The sequence below is a fragment of the Petromyzon marinus genome, chromosome 24, assembly GCF_048934315.1.
Source record: "Petromyzon marinus isolate PM22_M1 ecotype Great Lakes invasive population chromosome 24, UKy_Petmar_22M1.pri1.0, whole genome shotgun sequence".
Taxonomy (NCBI): domain Eukaryota; kingdom Metazoa; phylum Chordata; class Hyperoartia; order Petromyzontiformes; family Petromyzontidae; genus Petromyzon; species Petromyzon marinus.
The window spans coordinates 17895340-17909293 of record NC_133690.1 but is presented as its reverse complement, the minus strand read 5'-3'; the positions used below and the strand labels follow the sequence as shown (position 1 = coordinate 17909293).

Sequence of the window (13954 nt, the reverse complement as noted above, 5' to 3'; positions counted from 1 at the left end):
CCGTCATCATCGTCGTCATTGTTATTACAGCGATCATCATCGTTGTTCATATTCTTGGTTCTTTCGGTAAAGTGACGTAGATCGAAACGTCGTGGTTTTTTGCTGTTTTTATTTTAATTTCTTTTTTAATTTTCATTTTATTTTATTTTCTATCTACGTGACTTTAACGAAACAACCAAGAATACGAATTCCTGCAGTCACGAAAGTTTTGAGTCAAAATTCATCGTTGTTGTCATCAGCATTCCCGTCGTTATGACCGTTACAATTATCATTGTCGTTATCATCGTCATTGTTATCGCCATGACAACAATCATCATCATTGTCACCAATATCGCCATTGCGTTCGTCACGTGGCGGACAGCGCGTGGCACTGCGCCCGACGTGCCAAGCCATCATGCGGTGGAGGACGCGGCCCAGCGAGGCGCCGTCAGCTCAGGACGGGCTCGTGTTTACCTGTTTGGCTTGCCTCACTCACGATCACTCTCCTTGACTCTCCCCGACTTCTCGCTCTGCCTCTCTCTCTCCACCTGTCTCCACCTCTCCCCTCCGCCGCCCCCAGGCTACGACGCACGCAGTCCGCGGGCCTCACGGGGGAAGTGGGGGGCCCAGAGAAGGAGTTCCGGCGGGGGGGGCTGCGCGCCACCGTAGGCCCCTCGCTCGGCTGGCCCCGGAACCTGCCCAGGGCGGGCAGCAGGTGACGCCTGCCGCCAGCAGCGGCGCTCACAATCGGAATCAGGTTTATTCATAGCGGAAAAATCCGATGAGCTATAAGAGCTCTTTTTCACAGACGTCCGGCCACGGGGGAGCGACTGGCGGCGCGTAGCGAAGCGACGGATTCGTCGACTGGAGCTGATTTACACCGATCATTTCTTAAATGCTTCCCAACTAAGCTTGGGGGTGGGGGGGCCCTCATTGTTAAGAGGGGGCCCACCTCTTTCTTTATACGGTTTCTTTACCGCTTCACCACCACCAATTTCCATATGCCAAACGCTGCCTCTGCCATTCCCCAACACGTCCATTTCCGTTTGGAAATGGACAACGTGATGGACGAGCTGTGGAGAGGCTCGTACCTTCGTCCGCCAAGCATCTCCTACCACATACCCCGCCCCTCCCTGCCTGCTTCCCGACCTCCAGGGAGCTGGAGACCCCGTTCGCCAGCTGGGGTGTGGAGCAGGTGTGCGGCTGGCTGAGCGAGCTGGGCCTGGGCGCGTGCGTGGGCCTGGCGCGGCAGTGGGTGGTGCGAGGGGACACGCTGCTGCGGGCCACGCCGGAGGACCTGGAGCGGGTAGGCCGCGTGCACGCGCGTTTGTGCGTGCACACGCGTGTGAATGGCATGTACACACCCGGCAGTGTCATCGTAATCGGCGTCAAAGTACCCCCCATCATTTGTTAAGCATCAAATCATCGGACATGGGAGACAGGTGGCCTGAAGTGGTGCTGACCACCACCACCATCACCCCCTTGTGTGCCCTAACAGCAATCGCAAGCTGCGCTTGGCCCAGCACACTATGTGTGTGTGCATGTCTGCAGGAGCTGGGGCTCAAGAACCCCCTGCACAGGAAGAAGCTCACGCTGGCGCTGCAAGCGCTCGGCTCCGGAGAGGCAGTGGGGACCGATGCCCTGCACCACACCCGGGTGACGCGTAAGCCCTGCATCACACCTGGGTGATGTGTAAGCCCTGCACCACACCTGGGTGATGTGTAAGCCCTGCATCACACCTGGGTGATGTGTAAGCCCTGCACCACAACTGGGTGATGTGTAAGCCCTGCATCACACCTGGGTGAGGCGTAAGCCCTGCACCACACCTGGGTGATGTGTAAGCCCTGCACCACACCCGAGTGCCACTGATGTTAGCCGTGGCTGGAGATAGAACCGAAGCCTCCCGGTTCCTCGTGCAGCGCGCTAACCACTGTGCCGCCGCTCCCCCTGCACCCGTGTGTGTGGCGGCTGTTGCTGCTGCTGCTGTGCCCCAGGCTGGCTGGACGACGTTGGGCTGCCCCAGTACAAGGAGCAGTTCCATGAGGCACGCGTGGACGGGCGGATGCTGCACTACATCACCACGGTGAGCAACCACACTCTACCCCACCACCACCACCATACACCTCCGCACGAGACACCACCACAACCACGATACACCACCCACGATATAACACCACCATACTGTATACCACCATGATATAACATCGCCAACACCACGACACGCCACCACCGCATGACACTGCCACCACATGACGCCACCACCATGATACACCACCACCACCATGATACACCACCACTACATGACACCACCACCACATGACACCACCACCACATGACACCACCACCACATGACACCACCACCACATGACACCACCACATGACACCGCCCCCCCCCACCTCCACGTTGACCGCCGCGTGTCTCCGTGCCCAACCAGGAGGACCTGCTGCTGCTCAAGGTCACGAACCTGCTGCACCACCTTAGCATCAAGCGTGCGGTGCAGGTGCTCCGACTCAACCACTTCCAGCCGGACTGCCTCATCCGCTCCGCCCCGGAGGTGAGGCTCAGGGGGGCCGTGGGATGCACGTGTCCGCCTTGTTCTGGTGTCGGGCAACAGTCCTTCCGTTCAACAACTCCGTTAAAAACAACAACACAAACTCAACGGGAAATTAAGCGAATGTCGTGCGTGGGTTTTTTGACGGGGCGCTCCCGGTTTCTTCCCACAATGATGTCATCGCTTCGTCAATTTGATGATAACACACCTTAGTGTACAGCGTTATTCACTCATTTTCAGAGGGGGGCGGGGGGCACTATTGCCGATGACACATCGTCAGTTTGAGGGCCGCCACACATTTGAAACCATTTGGGGATCTGACAGCAGCACGATGATGATGGGGGTGTTGTCACTTGTTGTGCATTGTCAGGGGCCGCACGTCAGGGGGCCGCACTAATAAAGGCCACCAGGAGCCGCCAGTGGCCCGTGTGCCTTGAAGAACACCGTCTTAATATACAGAGGACCGCAAAGCTTGGGCAATTGTTGGTAGCGCCGGCTCCCCACCGCGTCGCTGCCCTTCCCGCTCGTCTGCGGTTCCCCGTCGCGCCTCTCTCTAGGAGAGCGAAGAGCGGACACTGTGTGGCGGTGCGGTGTTACGAGTTGACGTCTTTGGTATTGTCATTATTCTGATTATTAATCTCACTCAGGGGAAGTCGTCCACAACCGGAGTCTACCGCTGGTCCAACCAGCGGCTCATGGAGTGGATGAAGCAGATCGACCTCGCCGAGTACGCGACCAACCTGCGTGGCAGCGGCGTTCACGGCGGACTCCTGGTGAGTCGCGCCATCGCCAAGAGGATTATTATATTTGTATTTATTTTTTACCATCGCATGCCCAGGAAAGTCTCGCCGAGTCTCGAAAGTCTTTCTGCAGGAGGGTCGTGCCGAGTTTTTTGCAGTAGTGAGCGATAATGCTGCTGCTGCATGTGATCCCAATTGAGTGGATTTGCAGATGATTATTCAGCAGTTGGATGTTTTGGCTCAATTTAGGTGACATTGCGTGTGTTTTTTTGTTTGTTTGTTTAAGCAATGGGAGAAGGAAACCAGAGAAACTGGAGGAAACCCATGCAGAACAGGGGGAGAGAGGGAATGTACAAACTTCACTCATCACAAATTCTCAATCTCACTAGCATACCGACTCAGCCTCTGCAGAGAAGGAGGAGAGAGATAATTATACAAACTCCACACAGAGAGGACCCCAATTCGGGAATCGAACCCATGGCACCTTCTTGCTGTGAGGCATGAGGGTTTACAACTGCGCTGCCACCACCACCACCACCTTACCGCCTACCCATTATCTACTCGAGGGGATGATATAACGCTTCGCGACACACGTTAGTGTTCGACATCTGCACATATCCTGTACCAGGCTCGGAGCCGCCATACTGTAGGAGCGGCAGATGTTGCTACGAGGAACTGGTGAGCCCTGTCGAGTTGGACTCTTTGCTCCTCGGAGAGTCGGATCTAGAATCTGATCGTGTGTGCGAATGTTTCTTGAGTTCACGTATTTCTAGTGTCAGTGAGCACTGAGTGTAAGTGAGTTATTAGCACCTTGCCACCACAATGATGTAACGCGATTTTTCACGATGACGATTATCGCGATGTCGGTCAACTCTCGATAATCCCGGGGTGGTGTCGTGACCGCTGCCACCACCACCACCACCACGGCCACCGCCGCCGCCACCCCCGTCGCAGATCTTCGAGCCGCGCTTCAGCGTGGAGACGCTGGCGAGCCTGCTGAGCATCCCGCCCGGCAAGACGCTGCTGCGCCGACACCTGAGCACCAGCTTCAGCCTGCTGGTGGGGCGCGAGGCGCAGCGGGCCAAGCGCGAAGTCATGGACACGGCCCACTACTCCCCGCTCTCAACCACCGCCAAGGTCAAGGTAAGGGCGTCTGCTCGATCGGCCATTCCGTTGTTTGTTTGATCGGCCGTCCGTTCCTTCCATCGTTCATTTGCTCGTTTGTTTGTTCATTCCATCGTTCCTCTGATCGTTGGATCGGTTGTTCATTCGTTCGATTGTTCATTTGCTAATTTTCTCATTTGTTCATAACATTGTTCATCCAATTGTGAAATCTTTGTTCCGATGTTCATTCGTTCGCTCAATTGGTTCGCTCGCGTTCCGTGGACCCCAGGTTGGGATCCACTGGAGCTCTAGAGGGGCTCTCTGTAGCTCCTTCTAGCAGAGCCCCTTGCTCTAGCAGGGGCTTGAGCGAGCAGGTGCGCCTTTTCCCCCTCACCGTACCTGACCCAAACCCTACCTAACCCTACCTAACCCTACCTAACCCAAACCCTACCTAACCCTACCTAACCCTACCTAACCCAAACCCTACCTAACCCTACCTAACCATAACACCAACTTAAGCCTAACCCTACCTAACCATAACACCAACCTAAGCCTAACCCTACCTAACCCAAACCCTACCTAACCCTACCTAACCCAAACCCTACCTAACCCTACCTAACCAAAACCCTACCTAACCCTACCTAACCCAAACCCTACCTAACCCTACCTAACCCTACCTAACCATAACACCAACCTAAGCCTAACCCTACCTAACCATAACCCTACCTAACCCTACCTAACCATAACACCAACCTAACCCAAACCCTACCTAACCATAACCCTCGTAACCCTACCTAACCCTACCTAACCCAAACCCTACCTACCCCTACCTAACCATAACCCGACCTAAGCCTAACCCTACGTAACCCTAACCCTACCTAACCCTACCTAACCCAACCCCTACCTAACCCTACTTAACCCTACCTGACTCAAACCCTACCGAGCCCTACCTAACCCAAACCCTACCTAACCCAAACCCTACCTAACCCAAACCCTACCTAACCCTAACCCTACCTAACCCTACTTAACCCTACCTAACCCAAACCCTACCTAATCCTAACCCTACCTAACCCTACTTAACCCTACCTGACCCAAACCCTACCTGACCCATACCCTACATAACCCTAACCCTACCTAATCCTAACCCTACCTAACCCTACTTAACCCTACCTAACCCAAACCCTACCTAACCCAAACCCTACCTAACCCTACTTAACCCTACTTAACCCAAACCCTACCTAAACCTAACCCTACCTAACCCTACCTAATCCTAACCCTACCTAACCCTACTTAACCATACCTAACCCTACCGCACTCCTTGGGGCAGTGACGCGGTGCCGGCGTTTGCCCATTCGCTACTCGTTGCAGAGGTTCGCGGTTCCAACTCGGAAGACCGCCCCGGTCAATACTGCCGCCGTATTAACCGTAAACGCTGCGCGCCGTCAGCTTTATCACTCGACGGTAAAGATCCCTGACGTCATTCGGAATGAGGAGGCCATTGCGTGCCGACAATATGGTCCACATTTTTACCACGTTCTAAAAATTACTCACAACGTACCTCACTGGGAATTACCCATAGCCCTCTACTGGCAGACGAATGGGCAATCTCAATGCAGGCCGGAGTTGCCTTGTGCCACGCAGGGACAGCTGCCGCTGGGGGCAGAGAAATGGAGACGGTGCTCATCTCCCATTTACGGCCTTGAGCCAGCGGCTGGAAATTCCACGTTCATATGGCGGTAGTGAGGGTATGTCCGAGGCAAAAACCACTGTTGACTTCCCCACAAAACTGTAGATAATTTATCGACCCCGGAGGGATAATGATGGGCCGGCCAGGTCAACCCCCAACCAGGTGAGTCCTTTTAACACGTAGGCTTTCATGACCAATATTATCCAACATTGTTGGAGAGGAAACACACAACATTACAAATGTAAACCCACAACATTACAAGTGTTGTGGGTTTACTCTCCAACACACCGGCATGTTGAAGCAGTAACTAATTGAAGCTATTTGCTTACGTGACAACCCTTACTAATTGGCTTGTCGGGTGGTGGTGGGTTTCACGACACATATTTTAACGATACAATCTTTTTTTTATTATCCCCAACCAGGCATTAAACTCGGAACCTTCCATTTTCAATCCGCTCGCTCTTACCGCTGAGCCTCCGTGGTTGGTTGTGGCAGAAGTAGGGGGCCGTCCATAAATGACGTCACGCACCTATTTGGGGGGGGGGGGTTAGACATTTGTGACAATGTGCGACGAGGGGGGGGGGTTGAGAAATGTGACGTCATATCAAAATGCGCAACTTCAAATAAATATAGACAACACGTTCTACTTAATTAAACAGACTTTATAATCATTGTTTTCTCCTACAACATCAGAGTGGAGCGCCACATTCAATACGCACTACAATAACAATAGTTTAAAGCGATTTGAAGCATGTTTTATTTGGGGGGGGGGGGTAGAGCCTTGTGACGTCATATTTGAGGGGTGTCTGACTTTTTGTGAGGCCGTGTGACGGTGGGGGGGGGGGGGGGTCAAAAATTGTCCCAAATCGCGTGACGTCATTTATGGACGGCCTCTAGGGTTAGGACCAGTTTTGGAGCCGGGACCCCCCCCCCCCCCGTTTGAAGAGCGCTATTATTCTAATCTCAGTGTTATTGAGTGGCCACGCTGTCTGTGCTGCATGCAGCCCAAGCGGCTGGTGTTCGCGGCGCTGGGGGGCGGGCGGCGCCGCAAGGGGGGGTGCTCGGGCGGTGGGGGGGGCTCGACGGGGATCCCGGAAGAACCGGAGGAGCTGCTGTGTCCCCTGGAGCTGGGCCGGACCGACGGAGACCCGGAGCGGAGCAGCAGCCCGGATCCGGACTCCCGCGACGGCCTCGCCCAGCCCTGCCTGCCCCGGGTAACTAATATAATAGATAAACAGAAACGGGAAAAATAATCGCGTGCACGCACGGGATTCTGTGCCGATTCCCCAGCATGCGTTTCTTCGAGGAATTATTTCATCAGATAACAATAATAATAATAGCCTTACATACAATCGGGATAACGCGCAAAGCTCCTGCACAGACAGATTCGACAATCCGTTGTTGTGCTGTCATGTCCTCGTTGCCGAGCAACACGAGCCCACAACACCGAGCATTCCCATGCAGTCTCCCCTTCCGAGTACCAACCAGACCCTGCTTTCGCTTACACGATGGCACGAGGTTGGGTACGTCCAGTGTCGTTAGTTAGATTAGTCGGTGTGTGTGTGGCAGCAGGGCTGCTGCCCAAACTAAAAGTGATTTAGTACTGATTGATATTCCCGCCATTGTTATAGAACAAGGCTATCATCGCGAAGGAAGGCGCTGTGTTGGCCAGGCGGGTCTCGTCCGCGGTGGTTTCACAGGAGGGAGGGGGGCGACGCTGCTGCGTGGCTTTACCACATTCGGTATTTTGCGGTGACATTCAAAATTGGCAAATCTGGACCGTGACATGGGCGCACACCCACGGCCCACTTTGCTTCGAACAGCGGTATCCAAGCCCCGGACTGACCATAGGGCAGCAGCAGCATTCCACGGGGCAAATGCCCGGTGGGCCGGTCCATTCCGAGAGCCGGTGAGCCAGTCTGTGTGGGCAAATTGAAAATGTGATCAGAGTAAGTAAAGTAAAAACATTTCTTAAAATATTTTATGAGCTCTAATGTGTACACTTCATTGCTTATTTATGCCCTCCGTTGGAATTAAGTCCTCATATATTCGGCAGCCCCAAAGATTCTTCCTCACCGGCCCATTTGTGTTTTCGGACCCAGCCCCAAATGGGCCAATGAGATCGCACGGCAAAATCACACGAATGCGTCATCACATCGCAACATCCAGCTACTCGTACTATACAGTTTATGAAAAAACACAAGAATAGGTTTTACCGTTTCTGGCAATAAAACAGTTTGTGTCAAGATGTTCAAACACCAGATATAAACCATTTGCAAGGAACTACATGTACATGCAAACAAAAACATGCTCTGATAATATACGCATTGTCTTTGAAACCGATTGGTCTACGCTAGAGACAGCCTTCTGTAGGGCCAAGTCTCACCAGTGTCAGACCAGATAACTATTTTATACTATATAGTTTGTCGCACAACTTCATTTAAAAAAAAATGCCCATAGCCCGAATTTGGGCCAGTGTTTTAACAAATGCCTGGGCCGATTTTTAGCCCAGTCCATCACTCGCGGTATCCCGAGCATTCACCACGAAGCGGATGGCACGCATTCGTGGTTAGTGAACCCGCGGTGTTAACCAGGGCGGGCACTGGAATCCGCACCGCACCCCTCTGTGACGAGCGGCGAACGCGTGGCCGCTCTATGACATCACTGCTCTATGACATCACCGCGCCACGACATCACCGCCCCACGACATCACCGCCCCACAAACGGCTAAACCCAGAGAGCCCCAATGCACGTGAATGTAAAACGGTACTTAACGAATAACGTTAAACCACCTTTTTTACTACTTTTTAAATAAAAGCACACGCGCAACGATTTGTAATGCCGCATTGCAAGTCGTTGCTGGGCTTTTAGACGTTCGCCGCTTATCTAAAATAATTGCCAGGGGTTTTTGTTTTGTTACTTTGCAATTATAGTGCCGGGAGCCACCAGGAAGCAGCCATTTTAAAGAGCCGCACGTGGCTACGGAGCCGCAGGTTGCCGACCCCTGGGCTACACCCAGCCGAGTGGCGTGGAACTAGGGCGGTCTGCGAGCAGTCACTCGCACAACGGCACAGGGGCCGTCCGTAAATGACGTCACGCGATTTTAGACGATTTTTGACCCCCCACCCCCTCGTCACACGGCGTCACAAAAAGTCAGACCCCCCCCCCTCAAATATGACGTCACAAAGCTCTGCCACCCCACCCCCGCCAAAAATGAAACATGCTTCAAATCGTTTTAAACTATTGTCATTGTAGTGCGTATTTATTGTGGCACTGCACTCTGATGTTGTCGGAGAGAACATTTATTAAAAAGTCTATTTAATTAAGTAGAACGTGTTGTCTATATTTATTTCAAGTTGCGCATTTTGATGTGACGTCACATTTCTCAACCTCCCCCCCCCCCTCGTCACACATCGTCACAAATGTCTGACCCCCCCCCCCCTCCTAGGTGCGTTACGTCATTTATGGACGGCCCCACACAACAGCCTACCGCGCAGTTAAAACTCCTTAAATTTATAATGTTGTGAAATTAAATGAAGCTGAACATGTTTAATTTAATTTGGTTTCACACGCGAAATCATTAAGCTGATTAATTGTATTTATCACGATACATGCTCTGAAGTGACGTGATGTGTGGGTGAGTGGTGGGTGGGGCCTAGCTGGGTGAATGAATGCAGCCTCAGACCACATGCTTGTTTTTTTACATATTTCTGTATATGTTCTATTTCTGACAACTACAAGCATTGCATATTTCTGCTCTCTCTTAAATATCATACTCTTATATATGCCAAATAAAGCTCCTGTGTGTCACTTTGGAATACATCTCCGATATCTCTCCTCTTAACTCCCTTCTGACGACGTCTCTGCTCGATACATCTCCATCTCTAATCTGTTCAACCTTTTTAGGACGCACCTCCTACCATGTTTCTCACATCTTTGCTGAACACATCTCTGTCCTACCTCCCGATAGGTGAATGTGTCGGAAGGGACTGTCAGGCAGATAGGCGCCTTCTCGCAGGAGCTGATCAACCTCACCGTGAGTGACTGCACGCGTGGCCCTCTTGATGTTTCCGACTGCGAGTCCGACTCTTAGTCATCATCACCGTCGTCATCACCATTAGCCATGATCACTCGACTACCGGATGAAGACCTCCCGCCTAAGCCGTCGCCATCCCTCCAACAGTCCCGCGATGTAACGATCCACTGAGCAACCTCACAATGGCCGAGTTCCATCACTCTACGTCCTTTCGGGCGCGTTTCCTCCCTCAGCCGTTCGTCTCGACCACCGGCCGCTGTCCAATCTGACCTTCACGCGTCCGGTCCAAGCCCCTTCACCGGTCTCACCAGTCAATGTGATGTCCAGGCCTGGACTGGCCATAGTCCATGAGGCAAATGCCCGCTGGGACGGTCCATTCCGAGGGCCGGTGAGCCGATCTGTGTGGGGAAATTGAAAATGTGATCATAGTAAAAATATATATTTTCTGTATTAAAATATTTAATTACCTCCAACATGTATGCTTAATTGATTATTTAGGCTCAGTTGGCATGAAGTCCGAAATATTTGGCAGCCCCAAATATTATATTCTTGGTTCTTTCGGTAAAGTCACGTAGAAGGGAAACAATAAAATAATAAAAATATAAAACAATAAAATTCTTCGTGACTTTACCGAAAGAACCAAGAATATGAATCCCTGCAGTCATGAAAGCTTTAATTCAAAGCCCCAAAGATTCTTCCTTACCGGCCCATTTGCGTTTTTGGACCCAGCGCAAATGGGCCAATGAGATCGCACGGCATTTTGGGCCGCTGTGTCTTTACAAATGCCAGGGCCGATTTTTTTGTCCCAGTCCATCACGATGATGTCCTTAACCGGCGTGCATTCTCTAACCCACACGTGTTGTCTGTCGCTTGATGTAATTCCAAGCATGTGCCACCTCTCCATGCCTCTCTGCACACTTTGCTCTTTTAATTCAACACGGTAAACTTATCCAGTATCCTTTCCTGAACTGAAAGCGCAAACTGCCCAGACGTGGGTGCTACGATCAGCCCTTTAACAATAATAGTATGTAACCCGCGTCAGAGCCAGACACGTAAACATTGCCAAGGCATTGTGATAATGACCCGGTTAGTCCCGTGCAATACGTTTCCTTCCACATGTTGCCACCAGATGGCAGATCTTCGAAGCTAAGCAGGGCGGAGCTTGGATAGTGCTTGCATCGGATGACCGCCATGCACAGCTGGTTGTTAGAGGCTGCACGGCGGCCTTATAGGCAACAGAGGGCAGAATAGAAAAACATCTGTTGTTGCACTTCCACGTCTATGTTGCTCACCTTCAAACTCACAGTAACCAGTGCGGTGAAATATGGTCAAATAACCCCCACGGCCTGCATGTTTTGGGGAGGCACTCATCCACCATCGGATTGACAGGGTACACACAAGAACGCTGCCGTTACGGACCTTTAAGAGCACGTTTAACATTGACGTGACTCAAGTCCCCCATGGAGAAGGCATGGTTAGGCGGAGATGCCTCTCACCTGGTCATAACCTGTGTGGATGAATGTACGAATGAAAATAATGAAACGTTTCCCCGAGTTTTCCAGATGCGTTCCACCGACTGATATCTCGGACCATTTCGCAGACTTGTTGTACACAATGTGTTGCTTTTCTCACATTTATCCCGAGTAGTCTTTACTGAGTCGTTCTAACAGTTCCTTGTGATGTCTTCCCATAGGACACTGTAATGATGAGGATGATGATTGTCGCTGTGTAGCAGCTGATGCTCACGTCGTGACCTCACCGCTCCACACAGAGTCTCCTGGCGGAGGACGGGGCCTCCACGAGGCCCGGCCGGGCAAGGCCTGGCAGCGGGCGCTCGAGCTGGGACCCCCCTCACAAGTGACGTCCAGCGTGGGCCCCCCACCGCCAACCTCGCCCGCTCGGCCGCTCGCCCGCTCACCTGCAGGCCCGCTCACCTGCCCGCCGGCCCGCTCACCCGCCCGCTCGCTGGGTTAGACAGCTGCTGCTGATTGCTGCTGCGGTCGAAGACTTCTTAAGGCGTCAAGATCGGCTCAAAGCCTGAGAAGCCCAAATGACAATACCTTGAGAAAGATCGGCCCAAATCCGGGCCGCCAGGTACGCGCGGTTTTCCGGCGTCGAGCGTCAAAGATTTGCAGCGGAAAAAAACAACTTGGCGTGTACGGTCGATTCGTCGGTCTAAAATCAAAATCAACTCTCGACGTTCGTGCCACACGCTCCGCCGAATCGCTCATGTTTTATTTTCGGTTCTTCGCAATGCGTTCACACCTGTTATGCCCCATCCCCCACACAGCCCCCCAACTAGCCACTGAAGGCTGATGGGGAATTAAATGGCGAACCCCAAGCAATGACAATTCATGGAATCACAAAGTTATGGGTGGGAGGGGGGGTACGAATCTTGGACCTGCTGCTCTGTTCCGGCAGTCTTGTCCGGAACACGCGCGGTGAGAGGTAAATTATTGCGAGAACGCTGTAACACCTATTTATGTTGTGTGGACGTCCGTTGTGTCTGTGTTTTTAATTTCATAAATAACTATCCACCAGCCAGCCACGCGACTCAGCGGTAGGGGTTGCGTGATCCAATTCTGGCTGTGGGGTTAACTCATCCCACATCATCATCCCTCCGCGGTCGGTAAAATGAGCACCACTCTGTGGGGAAGATCAACAAGGGTTTGTCTGACGGTCAAGACTCACCCCCGCCACAGGCGTGTGCAATTTCCACCGCTGGCTCAGGGCCTGTAAAGCAGGGGGATGGGCACCAACGCCGCGGTGCTCATACGAGCAGGAAATCGCTTGGACCTTAATTTATTTTTGCGAGAGATTACTTCAGGTGACTTGCACGTGGACTTACAGGGTAAACGGCCGTCGTGTTGGCCGCTCGACTTGCAAAGAATTCGGCGCAACGTGACCCCGGTGGGTTTAACGGATTCCCAGCCGACAAGATGAAAGTGGATTACATTGAGCTACCAACGATCACAACCACGATGACAACGACATCATGGCATGTTAAACAAAAAAAACAAAGATCCCCCATGTAGCCATAACAGACTGTTGGGACAAGTGCCGTTAGCGAGCACCTAACTAAGGCCGGCACGGCACTCGAAGGGGTTGGGTGGCCAGGACCACGCCTGGCCGCGTTTGTCTTCCCATTGGGGATGTTTACACACCACACCAGGTACTTATTTGAGGCTGAGTCGACCTAGGGGATGCCCAGGACCGGTTCAGATAATCGTCACCGATGTTGGCCGTGAGTGGGAATCGAACTCGGGATGCCGGGTTCGTAGCGCAGCGCGCTAACCGCTACACTACCGCACCCCGCGCACACACACGCACGCACACACACGTAACCTGACGCGCATTGCGCCATCGGACTCGCATCGCGCGTGTCATTGCGATTTTTTTTAATTTCACGCGAAACCAAAGAAGTTATCGTCAACGATCGCTTGCTTTGGAAAGTTGGCGATTGTTGGACATGTGTGCCCCAAGTTGAACCTGTCGAAAAGCAGAACAATGTCCGTCTTTGTGCGGAGCCTCAGGCGCTCACCGCTCTGTTGCCCCCAGTATTGCTGCGCATTCAACTTTAACACAAAATATATGCTTGTGATAATTATAATATATGTACTTAAAATTATATATTCACTTGTTGTGTGTGTGTCCTCCCCAGACAACCGTTCAGTATTATTTTCCGAGGCGCTTTAAATTCAGTGCGTGGCTGTCGACATTAAGTGTCGATATTCGAGTTTGTGTGTTGTCCGTACGAAGTAATCGTCGCATTTTTAAGTTAACGCCAGTAACTGCATTTTAATGAACCAAAGTGTTTCCTCAAGCAAATTTTTAAATAAATTTGTAAAGAAACGTT

The 13954-nt window shown here is 52.1% G+C and overlaps 1 protein-coding gene across 4 annotated transcripts in view; it reads left to right on the top strand.

Moving 5' to 3' along the window:
- The window catches only part of LOC116945644 (liprin-beta-1-like), a 73718-nt gene extending 59764 nt beyond the window's left edge, over nt 1-13954 (top strand). For all 4 annotated transcript variants that reach the window (XM_032960165.2, XM_076069480.1, XM_076069479.1 and 1 more), the window contains 10 exons: nt 560-694; nt 1135-1285; nt 1531-1642; nt 1974-2062; nt 2415-2534; nt 3179-3304; nt 4226-4414; nt 7067-7276; nt 10033-10098; nt 11870-13954. In XM_032960165.2, coding sequence (XP_032816056.2) covers nt 560-694; nt 1135-1285; nt 1531-1642; nt 1974-2062; nt 2415-2534; nt 3179-3304; nt 4226-4414; nt 7067-7276; nt 10033-10098; nt 11870-11959 — 1288 coding nt within the window. In that variant the 3' untranslated portion in view covers nt 11960-13954. The remainder of the gene's footprint in view (nt 1-559; nt 695-1134; nt 1286-1530; nt 1643-1973; nt 2063-2414; nt 2535-3178; nt 3305-4225; nt 4415-7066; nt 7277-10032; nt 10099-11869) is intronic.